Below are 15,266 nucleotides of genomic sequence, written 5' to 3'. Positions count from 1 at the left end.
AGATGAATGAATTCATGTCAGGGATGTAAAAAGGCTAACCCACATTTTTATACATACATGACATTTAGCGTACATTACCGCTCTATTTTTAAATAAGCAAACACTCCTGTCATAATCAACAAGGAGTCCCAACACTTTCACAACATGTCATGGCTAATGTAAATATCTTTTATTGTATATTAATCCCAGCGCAATTTCTGCTTTTACCATTCCAGAGACACCATACACAATCATTAATGCCAAGACTGGTTAAACTGCAATGTCACTATTTTTTGAGAGTGTCATGGATTTGCTACAGCACAGAGCACAACATGGAATTCTCTGATCTATATCCTTGCTTTCTTTGCTACCTGCAACTTCCAACAGTACTTCAAGTGAAGTCTAACGCCATTTCTGTGTATTTAAAGATGAAGCACAGTAAAAACAGAAGACACTGTGCTTACCAGCAGATTCTTTATTAGCTCAGAAAGTTCATGAGACATCACCATTTCACACCAGTTTCCTGCTGGCTTAGGTTTTTAGACCTCATGACAGAAAACTGCCATTTCATTTATCTGTTTTCCTGAAGCAAAATGACATCATTCAGAGCATGTGACTTCAGTTTTTCAACTAATAATTCCATGTTTATTCCTCATGATCAGAGAGGTAACTATAAATTCATGAAACAGCTACAGGAAACCAGCAATTAGTAATGGCAGGAAGTCCATGTGAAAGTTTCTGAGTAATTATGAAGTGAGAAATAATCCAAAAAGAACTGAAAAAATACAAGGTTTGTGGTAGAAGGGGCAAAAAAGTGGCCAAGATGGGAAATGCAGGTAAACACAAAGGAGTTAAAACCAGGAGACCTGAAAAAGACACCAAAATGGCATCGCACAGGAAGTTAAAAGGGAGTAAGAGTCATTGGTCTGGTCAAAAAACAGATCAATAAAGTTTGCAAAAAGATCATTTTAAGAGCAGAAAGTTATTTCCCCTTCTCAGGGGAGGACTGGTAACCTCAGGCTGGTTACTACTTCAGATTATGATTTTCAGTTGTGGATTGCTATTCCTGGTAATATTTGTATTTTGGATTTGGCTCAGCTGATCAGAACAAATGCCATCAACTTCATAAAATAATGATAGCTATTAAGACATGCTCCGACTCTGCATTTTTTGACAATGATCAGTTAAAATTAATGAATCCTTTGAATGAATTCCACAGAAAAAGCGTTTCCATCAGAAAACAGAGAAGTCTGGAATTACTTTCAGTGTTTTTTAAAACTTATTGCAGTGAGCAACCAGCAAAGATGTGCACAGGCAGCTAAATTAGAAAAGGAATATAAACCCCACTATTTACATCTGTTAACAAAAATAACAGTTTTTAGAAAGTACAGATAACTTACTAGAAAATCAGTTTTTGGAAAGCACAAGCAAATGAAAAGAGATTTAGAATAGCATCTTTTTACTAGAGTTTTTTAATAAATCTGATTTATTACCTTATAATATTATAATATTTAATTTGCAAGACCTTGCTATTTGTCTTCTGCCACTGATGATAATAATGCTGCTTATTTTATAAGAGAGGTAACATTCAGCTCTTCTCACTCATTCTATTTTATTAACTCAGTATCTATCAGGTTATTTTTAAATTTCCCAAAATAATAATATCAAAACCACCAATAAACTGACTGTTAGATGCTCTAAAATTGGTATCACCTTAAAAGAAAATAATGGAAGAATTAGTTGTGATTTTGCTTGTTGTCCCAGCTCATCATTTTATTTTTTCATGCAGCAACTGTGCAGATTTAAAATATTCTTGAGCAATCTTGTGTGACTTATAAATTGTTTTTCCATCTGAGGTTGGGAGAGTCCTCACGTACTGTTAAGAAAACAAGACATTAGTTGCAAACTAATGTTTAGACATTATGTATGAACATTAGACTATCTCAAACTTCACCTGTACATTTGCATGTATGTCTATACATGTCATTTTCATTAACAGTATTAAAATACTTTCCCTCAGGCCAGTGTTGAGTTTTAACGGAAGCTGATAAACATTCACTATTTCACAATGTAACCTAGCAATATAAAGAATGATTAATAAAATAGGGTTTAATAAACCTACAGTTATTCAAAGTTCAGAACATTAGAATTCTAGATATTAAGAAATTTGAGGTAACAGAGCAGTTGGTTCCTTTTCTGAAGTTTATGAACTTAAGAGAAAAAACCTTGTGCTGCTAAATTAGGAACAGCCAAATTATTTTTATCTCATCATCAGCTGTGTTCTAAAAATGCACAGCAATGACCAAGATTTTTATATCAAAACATCAGAGAAAGCTTACATGCACCTATTGTACCATTCTTGTCCAATACAAAGCATTATTTTTCTGGTTTAAGTGAGAAAAGCAAATCTGTAAAGGCAGTATCACTCCTAAGTGAAGGTATAAAAGTTATGTTAATATAAACTGCAATCCCTACAATGAAGAGGTGAATTAATGACTGCAGCAGACAGCATATGGCCGTAATTTGCATTGAGTAACTCTTTTGTAATGTTGTAATATCCCTGTCATATTCATTAGCAATACTGACAACATGTTTCTTTGGAAAAATGCTTTGTGAAAATTAAGCAGTGTTGTGACTGCAACTCAAGTCTTCCATAATGAGAAGAAAACTTGAAATACTGCAACTCAGACTATGTGGAAAGGACACCATATCAAAGCCAAATTAATAAGTCCATGAGTACACAAGCATTTTTATGCTACATGCTCAGAAACGAACAGAATCAATCTTCCTTAACAGATGTCCTTAATTTGAACTGAAAAACTAAGGTCACATGATGTTACGTGCTTATCATTGATCTGTGTCTAAGCTTGTATTAAAAAATTTAGCAACCATTTCCACACTGCAGAGATCAGCACAGAAAACCCCTGGGTGTTCTGATAAGACTGCTTTCCACCTTCTCTGTGAGCACAAATTGAAGACTAAAAAACAAACCAAACAAAAAAATGTTAAAGGGCAACTAAGCTTGCTGGAAAGCAGAAGCATGCAGCTGAGTGCAAGAGTCACAACAATTCTTCCTTTAGTTATTTAAGCTTTCTAGTAACTGCAGACAGTTGCAACTTGGGGAACATATCTATCTGAAGCTCCATATCTGCTGAATCTTCAAAATTCAAAGGCGATTTCTGAGGAAAATTGAGTTTTGGTGTTTTTTGTTTTTCTTTTCTAGTAAGCATGAAAAGGGTGCTTTTTTTGAAAACAAACAACAAAAAACCCAAACCCAACAAAAAAATCCCACCCTGGCTTAAGGGATGAAAATCACTCTCTCATTCAAACAAATTAATTCTTGGACATTTAAGATGCACATACACAATCTTTTGCAGGAAGGACTGCAAGTCTACCTTAAAGAGGATGGTAATTTATCCACTACTTCATTTAACAGAAAATGCTGTTGCTTGAGCTACTTTGCTAGTGAAAGGAAAGGATAGTCAACAGCCTCTGATGGCCCATATGGAATCTTGTGGAACCAAACTGGAAAAATGTGTAGGTCAATAACGTATGTTAACATTCAAGAGCTGGTGCACCAAGTATCATGCACTAAGGTTTCATGGCATAAGGACATGATTTCCTGAACTTCAGTAATGACTGTCTTTGTGTGACTCTATTTTTTTTTTTTTAATAACAAGAAGGTCATTATTATTGCAAATACTAAGTCTCAACTGTTCAAACAGCAGCTAGAAGCTGATTTGTTATTAAAATAAACAGAAAGTCTAAGTTGGAAGAAATACAGTAATTTCATGTTGTTATTCAGGCTCCTAAATGTTGAAAATTTGAAATAGTTGTAAATATTGTGTAATTCTTACTTCTAAGTAGTCAGTCCTGGGTGCAGTTATATAATGTACAAAAAGAAACATTTTCTTTAGCTTCTGGCTGAATGATGTTTCTACATGCATATGCCGTTACAGAAATAGAATACTTCACCTTGTAAAGGCACAATCTAGAAACAGCAAACTAAACATAGTTGCTCTACTTCAGTACTGTACTAACCAGAGATTGTAAAAATTCACACTACGTGATTTTAACTGTCTCTGGAACACAAACATACAATATACATATTTAGGAAAGGCAGAATTGTAAAATGTAATCCCATCAAATGCTATATGCATGCACAGTTAGGTAGGAATTTCAGCAAATAGACAAAGGTATAAACACTAGTGTTAGAGGAATGTATTCCATGGTATGTCTTATTATGCTCCTTCCACCCTCCATCCACAACTTACACACTTTTTCTTCTTTCTCCAACTTCTTCAAGTGCACTAGGAGGTTACTTTCTGCTGCTCGAAGTAAATTTTCAGGGATCTCCTAATGGGAATACAAATAGGCATTCTCTATTTGTTCAAATATCTCCCAATTATTTTTTCAATATATGGAACTTGTAGTTTATTAATATAGATTTTTCTCTTCTGAATTGCTATGTTGAGCACTCAGTTATATAATGACAACAAACCGAAATGAGTAAATCAATTTTACAGCAGTTAAACTGGTAGCCTAATAACACACTTCTGTTTGCTTTGCTCATGCTTTGCATTATCCATCTGCATTATGCAAAGGCTGGCCAATGCTAAGAAACCTGTGCTCTTCTAAACTTGGTCTGCACCAGGTTGTCAGTGTAGCTGTGTATTTTTAAAGACAAATTTAAAGATGCATTTGTCCACTGATACTTTCACTTCTATTCCATGACAATATTTGCATGGGTTTAAATATCCTTATACAACTTCAGAAGAACAGAATGTCTTTTAACATTTCAAATGCTCATTAGGTAAAACCCCAAAACATTTCTCAACATCATCATCTTCAGCTCTATCATCTTAAAAGTAAAGCCTCCTTTCTGAAAATTAAAAAGTTCTCCAAATAATGAGTCTGGCAGGAAAATTTGCTAGAAAACTCAGTAATTTTTGAATCTTAAAAAAACACTTTGAAAGATTTCCATTTCTACACATCTGCACCCTCCTGCAAACTGGTAAGACCAGGAACTAGAAGTTTTAACCAATCTTTCAGAAAACTCCAAAAACACCTTAACAGTCATCTCTTACTTTTCACTTAGAACCAAGCACTAAAACTTTATTTCTGCTTGGTCCTATGAAACTGTGATTAGGACCATCTTGATAATGAAATAAGAGTTTGTAAGAATAATCTGGGCCCCATGCCAATAAAGTGGTTAAACAATATAATTTAAATGCACAGTCATATATGAATTCCAAACAAGCAGAAATATTTTCTATCTTTTAAAAAGCCACCATGGTCTTCACTCAAATACTTAAACTGTTACATACCACCTTATGAGCATAACTTCAATTTTTTTTTTTAGTTTCGTCTAAAAACTTCCAATCAACAATTACCTTATACACTATCTTTACAAGTTCTGAGGATGTATATGATTTTCCAACATTCTTCTGGAAAACATTCAGAATTTGCTGTTCACGTGCAATTCGGTGAGAAATGTAGCCCTGGATTCTAGTATTTGCATCACGTACTACTGGGCCGTGACCTACATCAAAAGACACATAACAGACCACTATTACTTATATTTGCAATTAAGTATGTTATTGAATAACTGAATCATTCTTATGTAAACTCTGGTAGACTTAAAAGTCATAAGAAGGGAGCAGCACCTGTACATACCACCCTGTCAGAGTACCCTTTTTTTTTTTTTTTGGCATATAAATACGCAAAAATTAAGTTTGGATGTCTGCATCACAGTCTTCAATGGACATATATTAAGATGGAAAGGAAAAATTAGGATCTGAAAAAACGTGAGCGTGGAAAGGGAACACTTCAAATGGTATAAGGAAAGCAAGGGAAGATTAGACTATAAAAAAAAAAAAATAATGGAAGGGAGTTCAGGAAAAGAGTTCACTGCTGAAGAGATTTTCTGTTACCTCTGCCTGTACCACTCTCCCTAAAGGATATTGATACTGATGATTTTAACTGATCCTGGTCTTTGAACAGTAGTGGTGAGGCAAAGGACTCATGTACTACTGTGCTGCTGGGGGCTATCTAGCGAACACAAGGGCTAGAGAAGTAACATTTTAATTACAACAGATAAATTTCCCAGGACAGATCTTCAAAACTGACTCACACACTGTACTTTATTCCCTTAAACATGTACTTTCGTAAGTCTGATCAAAAAAACTAGTAGAACACAACTCAGTGAACCAGCTGGAATGTGTCAGGGCAGGAATAAGCAATGCACAAGGAACGTTATACATGGATCATTTTATGTATGGCTGGTTAATAAACAAAATGTGTTTTTACTGTGGCAGATCAGAAATGTTCAACTTACTGAAAGGTCTTTCATTCAAACTAGAAAAAGGCTTAATTGGTAAAGAACTAATCTTTGTGGAAAAATCAAATACTGCCTCATGATATGCTAAAACAATAGATTAAATATTTTTCAGACATTGAAAGTTACATGCACAGAAATTAATGTTTTACCTATGGAGAAATTTAGTTGCATGAATATTTGTCACATACTTTTAGCAAGATTTTCTATTTCTTTGCCTGTATACCTCACCTGAAGTAGCAGCACCAAATTCCGGCTTTGCCAGTATAACTCCAAGTAATTTATAAAATTGATAGAACAGAAACTGCTGTAAAGAAACATACCTTTCTTTTAGAAGTTACCTGCTATCATCCAAATCAGTTTCTTCTGAAGCTGACAATTTAAAAAAAACCATATTCTTTATTTGTATTTTTGGGCTAACTGACTACATGGGGTTTTAGTTTTAAGGTTTTAAAATTACAGCTTATATTTCCTGAGAACAGGTAGTGTATAGAAAAACAGCAACTCATTTTTCATGGTTTGAATATCCATGAAATGAAGTGTCAGAGGAATCTCTTCTTCACAAGTCAAAATATTTATGCATATATTCACTTATACACTCACTTCAGCAACTTTGAAATGACAAAATATACACTGAAGCTTAACTTGTGTAAAGGTAGTATTATAAATAACAAATATGCAACATTTGAATAGAAAACTGTAATCTCATATGCACATATATTTAATGATTTCAAAGATATTTAATTTGAAGCTATTGTTACTTACAATGTAAATTACAAACATGACAGTATCTCTAGTCAATATGTTACCACTTATAAAAACAGAAGTTTAAATTTAGAAAAAACACATCAAGATATACAGAGCAGAGACTAGAAAGAGACTATAATGGTAACTGTCCATTCTTTTGCATCCTCTAATGACAGAAGTTACATTATTCAAAATTAAAGCCTGAACATGGAATCACAAGACAGTCTTAAAACCAGTCCCTGCTCTTCTAAGTGCATGTCAGTAACTGGAATGGAACCCACATTTTCCAAAGTTAAAAGAATTTCACATCCATTACAGCAAATGTGTATGCATATACATACATTAATGTCAGAAAGCTTACAACTAAATCCAGATGTGGATCTTTTCCATCCATAATTAACAGCTACACAGTTAACTTCACCAATAAATATCTGCATAAATGTAAAATGTTCCTGAGCATGTGAAAGAGACGTCAAAATCGACCATCTTCCCAGTAATTCAGACTTTGTATCCAGCAGCTTCTTATTATTTCAGAATTCTGTAGAGCCCATATGATCAGAAACAGTAAGTTTTTATTCTCATAACACCCTATGAAGTAATACAGGCTCTCTTACTTTACTGTAAATTAAAGCACAAAGGATGAATTTGAAGAAAAGAACCAGCTCATGAAATTTCACCCAGATTTCCTAACTCCAGTATGTTTTGTACCTGTATTTTCAAGCAACATCATTTATTATTATAGGATGGGGAGCCCTCTACTGACTAAAAAGCTCTTTTCTGGTCCAAAGAATTCTCATCAACTATCGGCTGTAAATAGACTGTCACGAGCATTATGCCTGAATTCATTTCCACATTAAAAAACTTGGAAGGGGAAGGCAAAATTCAGCTACTCACAGGTAGCCAGCAGTCAGCTTGTTACAGAAATTCATGCTCTCCTACATTTAACTCTGAGGCTGCAATGTGAATGCTAAAGCATGTACAGAAAAAGTTCAAGAATTATGAAGACCTAAAACTGCAATAAAGTCTAAGTACTGAACTTATCCAGAATGTGTTGGTAATGCAAACTACCTTCTAGTTACCATGTTACTGTAGTTCATACCAGTAATTTAAACAATTTTTCTGATGGTGCAATAGCTATCTTTTACACAAATGCACATACATTTTGTGCTGCGTGGATAAAAAAAAGGAAGTTAGTTCCAAACTATCTCAGTACATCACTGAAAATGTGTAATATCCCACTGGCTTTCTTACTGCAAGTACAGCATGAACATACTTACAACAGTGTAGCAAAAAGCTACAAATAAATACACAAATATTTAACCTTGGTCAATGTATAATCTAGATAAATAATGACTAAGGAGAGAGTGAAATACAACAGATAAAATTTAATTTGGCATGTATGGAGTTATTATTAATTTTACTAGTAGTAAAGTAAATTACTGTGAGCAAGTCACTATTTCTATGTCAGCTTCCACATCCATGAAACATCTATAATGATATTTTTCTTAAATAGCATTCTTATGCTTAGATCCTAAAGCACTTAAAGAACACCTACTTCAAGAAGTGTATTTTAAGAATGAACACAAAAGAGATTTGCTTACATAGGCTAAACACAGATGGTTAATGGAGGAAGACAGAACTAAGAATGTAGACACAGTCACTCAGAATGACAACTGGAAGAAGATGGAACAGAAAAAGTCAGAAGAAATCCCGAGATGTAGCCCTGAAAAACCAAATGAGTAGCTTAAACTTTAGTTACATAACGATTTCTTAAAATCCAGTCTTGCCAAACAGACATGTGGTTTATATGAAAAGTAAATGCATTCCCAAGGTTTGGGGAAGATAGAGGAAAAAAACAAAAGCAAATTCACAGAACAAATGAATCGGTGACATTTTTAGAACGTGGTGTTTGGCCTCTTGGCTCTTTTTCAAATTTAAGCTAAGTCATTAAAATAAGACAACCATTTGACAGTTCTGCAGCTTTCCAAGATAAATTTGTGATTAATCCGTGTTGCAAAAAACAGACATCTCTCTCCAAAAACATTCCTAAGTAGCTCGCATTGACTGTGTGGGGATGCAAATGACCAAAACAACAACTATTATTTTTTCTGCCAGGGTACATTAAAGCATATGGATAGAGTAGTATCAGAAACCCAAATTTGCTGAATGACTACAACAGTGATTCTGACCTCTGTGTGCTCTGGGCACAGAAGCACAAGATTCACCCTCAAATGGAGAAATCTTGGGAAGGAAAGATACCCATCACAGAAAAATTCTCAAGTCTTGCAAACCACCATGCCACAAAGTCTTCTTGGACATATATTAAGTAGTGAACTTGAATTGTTACATTAGTAATGGTGTTTGCTTACAGTAAGAGTTCTCAGATTCTTAGAGGCTGTAGTTAAAAAATATATAGTAAACCAGAGCAGTTATAAATAGAACCGCTTACCAGGATATATTAAATCTACTTTCATTTGTAACAACCTCTCCAAAGTTTTCATGTAGTCATGCAGGTCTTCAATTACTGTTGTTCCTTCCCCTAAAATGCAGTCACCAGAAAATATAGCATTTTCTTCTTCTAGATGTAAAGCCATATGATCATCAGTGTGTCCAGGTGTATATAAAACTCTGTTTAAAAAACAACAAAAAGTGTTAGCTTTTCATACAGCATGTATGCTTCATTTTCAGAAGCTAGAAACAAATAATAAAATCGTACACTTAGAAAGCAGCTCACAAACAGAAAAAAAATAGACCATAAAAGGCAGAAATGTCAATGTAAACAGTGACTGCTTTGTCTAATCCCAGTCTATTTTCCTACACCATGTAGAGAATACATCGCAAACCTACTTTTACTTGTGTGACACATAACAGAAGTGAATTAAGGGAGCTGGCTAGCCATGTAGAATTTGTGTTATAAAGGGCTTTACTCTGAAGCTTTAAAAAAGAAAAATTGGCATGTCATTTGCAGATTGAAATGTGTTAAACTCTTGACAAACACCTTGCATTTAGCAAAATGGTAAGGATGATGGTGCCAATTCTTTTAGAAATTAACTATAAACTGCTGGATCCAATGCAGTTAAAGTTCTGTCTCCCAAAATTTATTTTTCCCTGAAAGCCCCATGACAGAGTGGAGCTGTCAAATACAACAAGTAATCTTCTAGCTGTTCTATGTGCAGGTCATTAAACATCAGTGGGAAGGATTTAGGACCTCACAGCTTGAATAAGTACTGCATTAGAATGAATCAAAAGGTAAATCGGCAGCTGATATGAGCTTCTGAGGAGCGGTACTGTAGTGTCCCTTCACTGTAACTTTTAAAAGGCAGAAGGCTTCATGATGAAGTTGATTCAAAGCGAAAGTAACACAACTCAGACCTACATCACTGCTGAAATTCATCAGAATTGTCTTATTAATGGTAGATGCATCAAAGCAACGATCAGGAACTGACATATTTGGTGTCAAGCACACGGTACAGGCCAACAGTGTACATGCTAAGCAATACCCAACCACGTTAGTAGAGGGCTGGGAGGCCAGAAGCACAGCACCACCTGATGTAATGACTTCCAGCTTTTACTGAATACTGAGTCCACCAGAAATCAGGTGAGCCAACACCCTACAGAGGCAACATAAAAATCAAGTTCATTGGTTGCTTCATCATATCTTGGTAGGAAGTGGCATCCTCCAGTTCCTGATGAAACTTAACCACTAATATGGAAAAAAACAAAGGAAAAAGAACCCAACACCACCTGACACACCCTGAAAACTTGAAGGTGGTTAACCAAAATTTACAATGCAGTTATTGGTTATTTTGGAGCCAGTGGTGCATCTAATCATATCCTTAAAATGCTTACTGAATTAACAAGGTGGGAATACCTGCTTTCAACCAAGCATAAAGTTTGGTCGCACTACCCCAAACCTCAAGATGTGCCACGTCTGTCTTACTTGGATTCAAATTTAACAAGTTGTTTTTGATCTCTAAATCGATTTTGTCCCAACATGCCACTAAGGCTAGTGATAGATCTGCAATATTCAATATAATACTCTCTATGTTGTTGCTTAGGTGCTTGTTTGTTTGGTTTGTTTACTTTATTTTCACACTAACAAAGGAAAATGCTTTTGGTCACATACATCCTTTGTATATTTTTTCTTCCAATCAGCCAACTGGTATATTCTACAAGTGGAATATAATTCACTTATAAATTGAGGAAAACAAGCAAGATTTGTCCTTAGAAGAGTAATGCCTTGTTAATGAAAGAAGTCTAGTAACGGAATGGCCCAATCTTTTCAGTGTGTGTGTTTGTGTGAGGCAGAGTGGCTTTCTACTTCACATTCATTCAAGCTAACAAGACAGGCAACATGCTTTCTGGGAAGAAGCCTTCCTGAATTGGCACCCTGCAAGAACCTGACAGATTAAATGTTTAAGATGTAACATTTTACATATGTTTTAGTATCCTTTTGGGAAATATTTTAAAACTAAAAAGAAAGGCATGCCAAATAATCCATCCAGACTACAATAAACTTCCCAAATGTATCAATTTTAATAATAATTACTCATCTAAGAGTGATGAGAAAGTAAGTAAAATCCTATTTAATTTTCCTGGAGAGAATACTTTTAAGGGAAATATTCTTTATTTGTCTGCTAAAGAAAAACTAAAGGCTAATTCCTGATAATCCTCATTCATAAAAACAATTTCTTCGTATAAACATACCCTGCTAATTCATGATAGGAAGTCTACATGCCTAAATGTAGAAAAGACTAGATGTATGGCTTGACAATCATTAGAAGTTAGGATACATATATATGTTAGAATTCTGAAGAAAAACAGTGATCCAGAAAACTTGCAGAAATTGGTGTTTACCTGAGTGTGGCTCCTTCTGTCTGCACCACATCTCCCTCTTTAAGATAAAAATATTTATGTCCTCCTCTTATATTTTCTTCACGGTGAGGGACACGAGGAAGCTTACTGATGCGATATTCTGAGTCTATTTAAAAAAAAAGCAAAGAAAATTATCTGTCGCTAACAAAGCTTAATTATTATACAGTATGAATACGAAACTTGAAACAAGAAACTCGGTACAGCAATTTTGTTTACAAAGTGTATTTATTCCAGAGCCACAAACACTGACCAGTGAAAGCCACTGAATCTGAACACTGTACTCTGGACAAGCAGCAATTCTGAAGATGAAAAAGCACAAATAATAAAGAAATGTCAATAATTACTATAGTTTACAAATCTTGACCCATCAAGAGCCAAAACCCACAATTTTCTATGACAACGCATTTCTGTGCTCACATTCTACATTATGATTCACAGAAGCACCATTCAACATTTGCCTAACACTGGATGGAGGCTTTGATTTGCAGCTTCCGTCAGTGTCTGCCATCCACACCTGTACATGAACGATGAATGCCTTAGTTGGAACAGCTACATAGAGCAACCCAGAAAGTTATTTATATCCTTTGCTAGCCTTTACAACCATGTTCATGGGTTGACAAGATCAAAAACCTCACAAAGGCATCAACGCTGTTTTAACTAATGCCTGTGCTTCTTTGTAGACAAACACTTGGCAACTTCACAAACTCTGATGAAGCCTGTGACAAAGTCCAAGAAACTAAGAACTGCCACGTTATCCATTCTGCTTATTCTCCTGCCAGATACTAAAGCAGAAACCTCTCTGTTTATCAACACCGAGTAGATATTTTTAGATCAGAATTTACCTGCAGAGTGCCCTACCTGCTTTCCTCTCTTGATCTGAGGCCTATGAATTTGTCAGCAATTACTAATGGTCTGCTGTAAAGAATCTCAAAGTTATGCACGGTTCTTTTTCAGAGAGTATGTTATTTTTTTTTCACACAGCAAAAATAGTGGTCAATTTGTCATTACTGTCAATATAGAAAGGAATGAGTATCCAGTTTTTCTCTTATCTCTTAATACCATGCAAACTGCATGTTAAATTAGGGTCTCATTATTTACATGTAAGAAAAATTCACTATAAATGTATGCATAAAAAATTGAAGAAAAACTGCCACTACAGTATTCAGATGATCTACTGCTCTTATTCTATACACTGCAGCAGTATCATGAAATTACATATAGTTTATATGGAGATTCTAGAAGAATAAACTGTCTGATTTGCACAGAAGCACTCCGTAAAAGTTTTCTTCTTTACCATATGTCTACCATTTTCAACAATACTTGAAATCTCTGGCCTACCATTAGGGATGTTTTCACAGATATCAGATATTCCACCAACGTGATCATAATGCCAGTGTGTCACTAAAATTTCTTGAATTGAGATGTTGAACTCTGACAGCGCCTGCTTCAAACAGCCAATATATTCAGGAGTATTCGGCTGCCCAGTGTCAATAAGGACTCTTCTACACACGGACAAAAGAAAGAGAAAAAAACCAAACAGTGAGATAGTTCCTTGTGCTCATGTGACAATGTTACATTACATAGCAATGTGGTAGTCAAGATGCCTCCGTATTCCACACACCCTCCCTGACATTCCTCCGCACCAGTGACACAGCAATTTACAAAGGGGGGGGGAAATAAGTAATTAAACTTAGACCACACATTTCCAGCTCCAGGACGAGCCGCAGGAGCCACCGTTTAGCACGGCCTGGAAGGCCTGAGGCGAGGTACCCATCCGCTCCCTCACGGCACTCCCTTGCCCGGCCACGGGTCCACACCCCAGCCGCCCAAACCACCTCCTAGAACCGGTCACGGAGACTTAACGCTGTAATATTTGTTCTCCTTTTTACCCTAATTAAGAGATTTCGGAACAGCCGGAGGCAGCGCACAGGGCTCAAGCGGGTCGGGGCGCAAGGGGATCCGGCGGCCACCCGGTCCGCTTCCCCTTTCCCCCCCCCGGTCCCGAGCAGGGTCGTTACCTGGAGCCGGTGCCCACCAGGTAGGTGTTGGTGCCCTGCAGAGTCATGGGTCCCGGGTTGCAGCCCAGCACCCGCACCACCCGCGACGAGAGCCGCTCGATGCGCGGCAACAGCGAAACCATCCCTGCAGGGGCACTCAACAAATAAACCTTCCTCCTTCCCCGCCGCCCCACTCCCGGCTCCGCTTACACCAACACCGAGGGCGGGAAGACGGAAGCCACAATTCCCCCTGCTCCGCCTCTCGGCGCCGGACGCGGGGCCTTCCGCCCGGTTGTGAGGCGGTGTTTCCCGGACGCTGCCGGGGCAGGACGGCGGCGGTTTTCGGTTAAAAGCAGCCGCCAGAAACACCTCAAACATTGTGGTAATTCGGTGGAATAAAGGCGATACTCTTCTTTGGCTGGTCGGTGCCTCGCTGCTGCTCTGTGAGAGGCAGGTCTGGGCTCTGCTGGCATCTAAAGCTGCAGGAATTTGTTGTAGCTACAAGCTGCATCTGCTGCATATTTTGAGAACATGCCTGCTTGACAGCATATATAGGAGTTATATATGCTCCTGTGTGTCATATAAGAGCTATCTAGGTTTCGGCATTTTAAATTAAAATGGGGAGGTGCTGGAGGGCGTTCCAGTGAAAGGACATTAAAGTGGTGAAGGGACTGGATATCTCTCATGTGATGAAAGGCTGAGAGAGCTGGGACTGTCCCGCCTGGAGAAGAGAAGGCTCAGGAGGGATCTCATCAATGTATGTAATGCCTGAAGGGATGATGCATAAACGATGGAGTCAAGTTGTCACAGGACCATTGTCTCTGGTCTTCTCACAGGGCCCAGTGACAAGACCAGAAGCAGTGGGCACAATCTGAAACACAGGAGGTTCTCTCTGAACGTCAGGAAACACTTTTTCACTGTGAGAGTGACTGAGCACTGGCACAGGTTCTCCAAGGAGGTTATGGAATCTCCATCCTTGGTGATACTGAAAACCTGTCTGGACATGGTCCTAGTAGCTGGTTCTAGGTGGCCCTGCTTGAGCAGAAGGGCCCCTTCTAACCTCAAACATTCTGTGACTTTGTGAAATTTTGTCAATATCATCCAAATAGTAACACTGTGTTTGCAAACAGCATTCATTCTAGAGTCTGCGAGGTGCTGAAATTCACCTTTTTAGCTTTGCAATGTCCCCTCTGAAACGCCTGATAAATTGCTTTTCAACTGGCATTGTTAGAGAAATTAGAGCAGACTTGTTCTCTCCTTAAAGTACCTGCAAATGAAGCATAAAGCTAATTTAACCTGAAATCAGAGCAGATAATATTCGTATGAGCAAC

General features: G+C 37.0%; 1 protein-coding gene and 1 long non-coding RNA gene across 2 annotated transcripts; both read right to left on the bottom strand.

Annotated features, from left to right (window-relative positions):
- Nucleotides 1-1,697: 1,697 nt before the first annotated feature.
- On the bottom strand, nucleotides 1,698-14,217 carry LACTB2 (lactamase beta 2). Its single transcript, XM_061448301.1, has 7 exons — nucleotides 13,957-14,217; nucleotides 13,277-13,440; nucleotides 11,921-12,044; nucleotides 9,513-9,691; nucleotides 5,373-5,521; nucleotides 4,254-4,335; nucleotides 1,698-1,855 (listed from the first exon to the last, which is right to left on the bottom strand). The coding sequence occupies exons 1-7, from the start codon at nucleotides 14,076-14,078 to the stop codon at nucleotides 1,812-1,814; spliced, it is 864 nt and encodes a 287-aa protein (XP_061304285.1). The 5' UTR covers nucleotides 14,079-14,217; the 3' UTR covers nucleotides 1,698-1,811.
- Nucleotides 6,868-8,464, bottom strand: LOC133266762 (uncharacterized). The gene is made up of 2 exons (XR_009742504.1): nucleotides 8,341-8,464; nucleotides 6,868-8,030 (listed from the first exon to the last, which is right to left on the bottom strand). It is a non-coding gene; the product is annotated as an uncharacterized LOC133266762 (long non-coding RNA).
- Nucleotides 14,218-15,266: the final 1,049 nt, after the last annotated feature.

Source organism: Pezoporus flaviventris, unplaced genomic scaffold (assembly GCF_033815535.1).
Source record: "Pezoporus flaviventris isolate CSIRO_AGI_PZ_B2104156 unplaced genomic scaffold, CSIRO_AGI_Pfla_v1 ptg000007l, whole genome shotgun sequence".
Classification (NCBI taxonomy): domain Eukaryota; kingdom Metazoa; phylum Chordata; class Aves; order Psittaciformes; family Psittacidae; genus Pezoporus; species Pezoporus flaviventris.
The sequence above is the reverse complement of the archived record's forward strand: the minus strand, read 5'-3'. Positions and strand labels throughout refer to the sequence as shown.

Excerpts from the sequence above, each read along its gene's own strand:
- LACTB2 (XM_061448301.1), bottom strand. The coding sequence starts at position 14,078 with ATGGTTTCGCTGTTGCCGCGCATCGAGCGGCTCTCGTCGCGGGTGGTG. Across the intron at positions 4,336-5,372 it reads TTGTAAAGATAGTGTATAAG|GAGATCCCTGAAAATTTACT; the intron begins GTAATTGTTGAT and ends TATTCCCATTAG. Across the intron at positions 1,856-4,253 it reads GGAGAAAGAAGAAAAAGTGT|TACGTGAGGACTCTCCCAAC; the intron begins GTAAGTTGTGGA and ends TTTTCTTAACAG.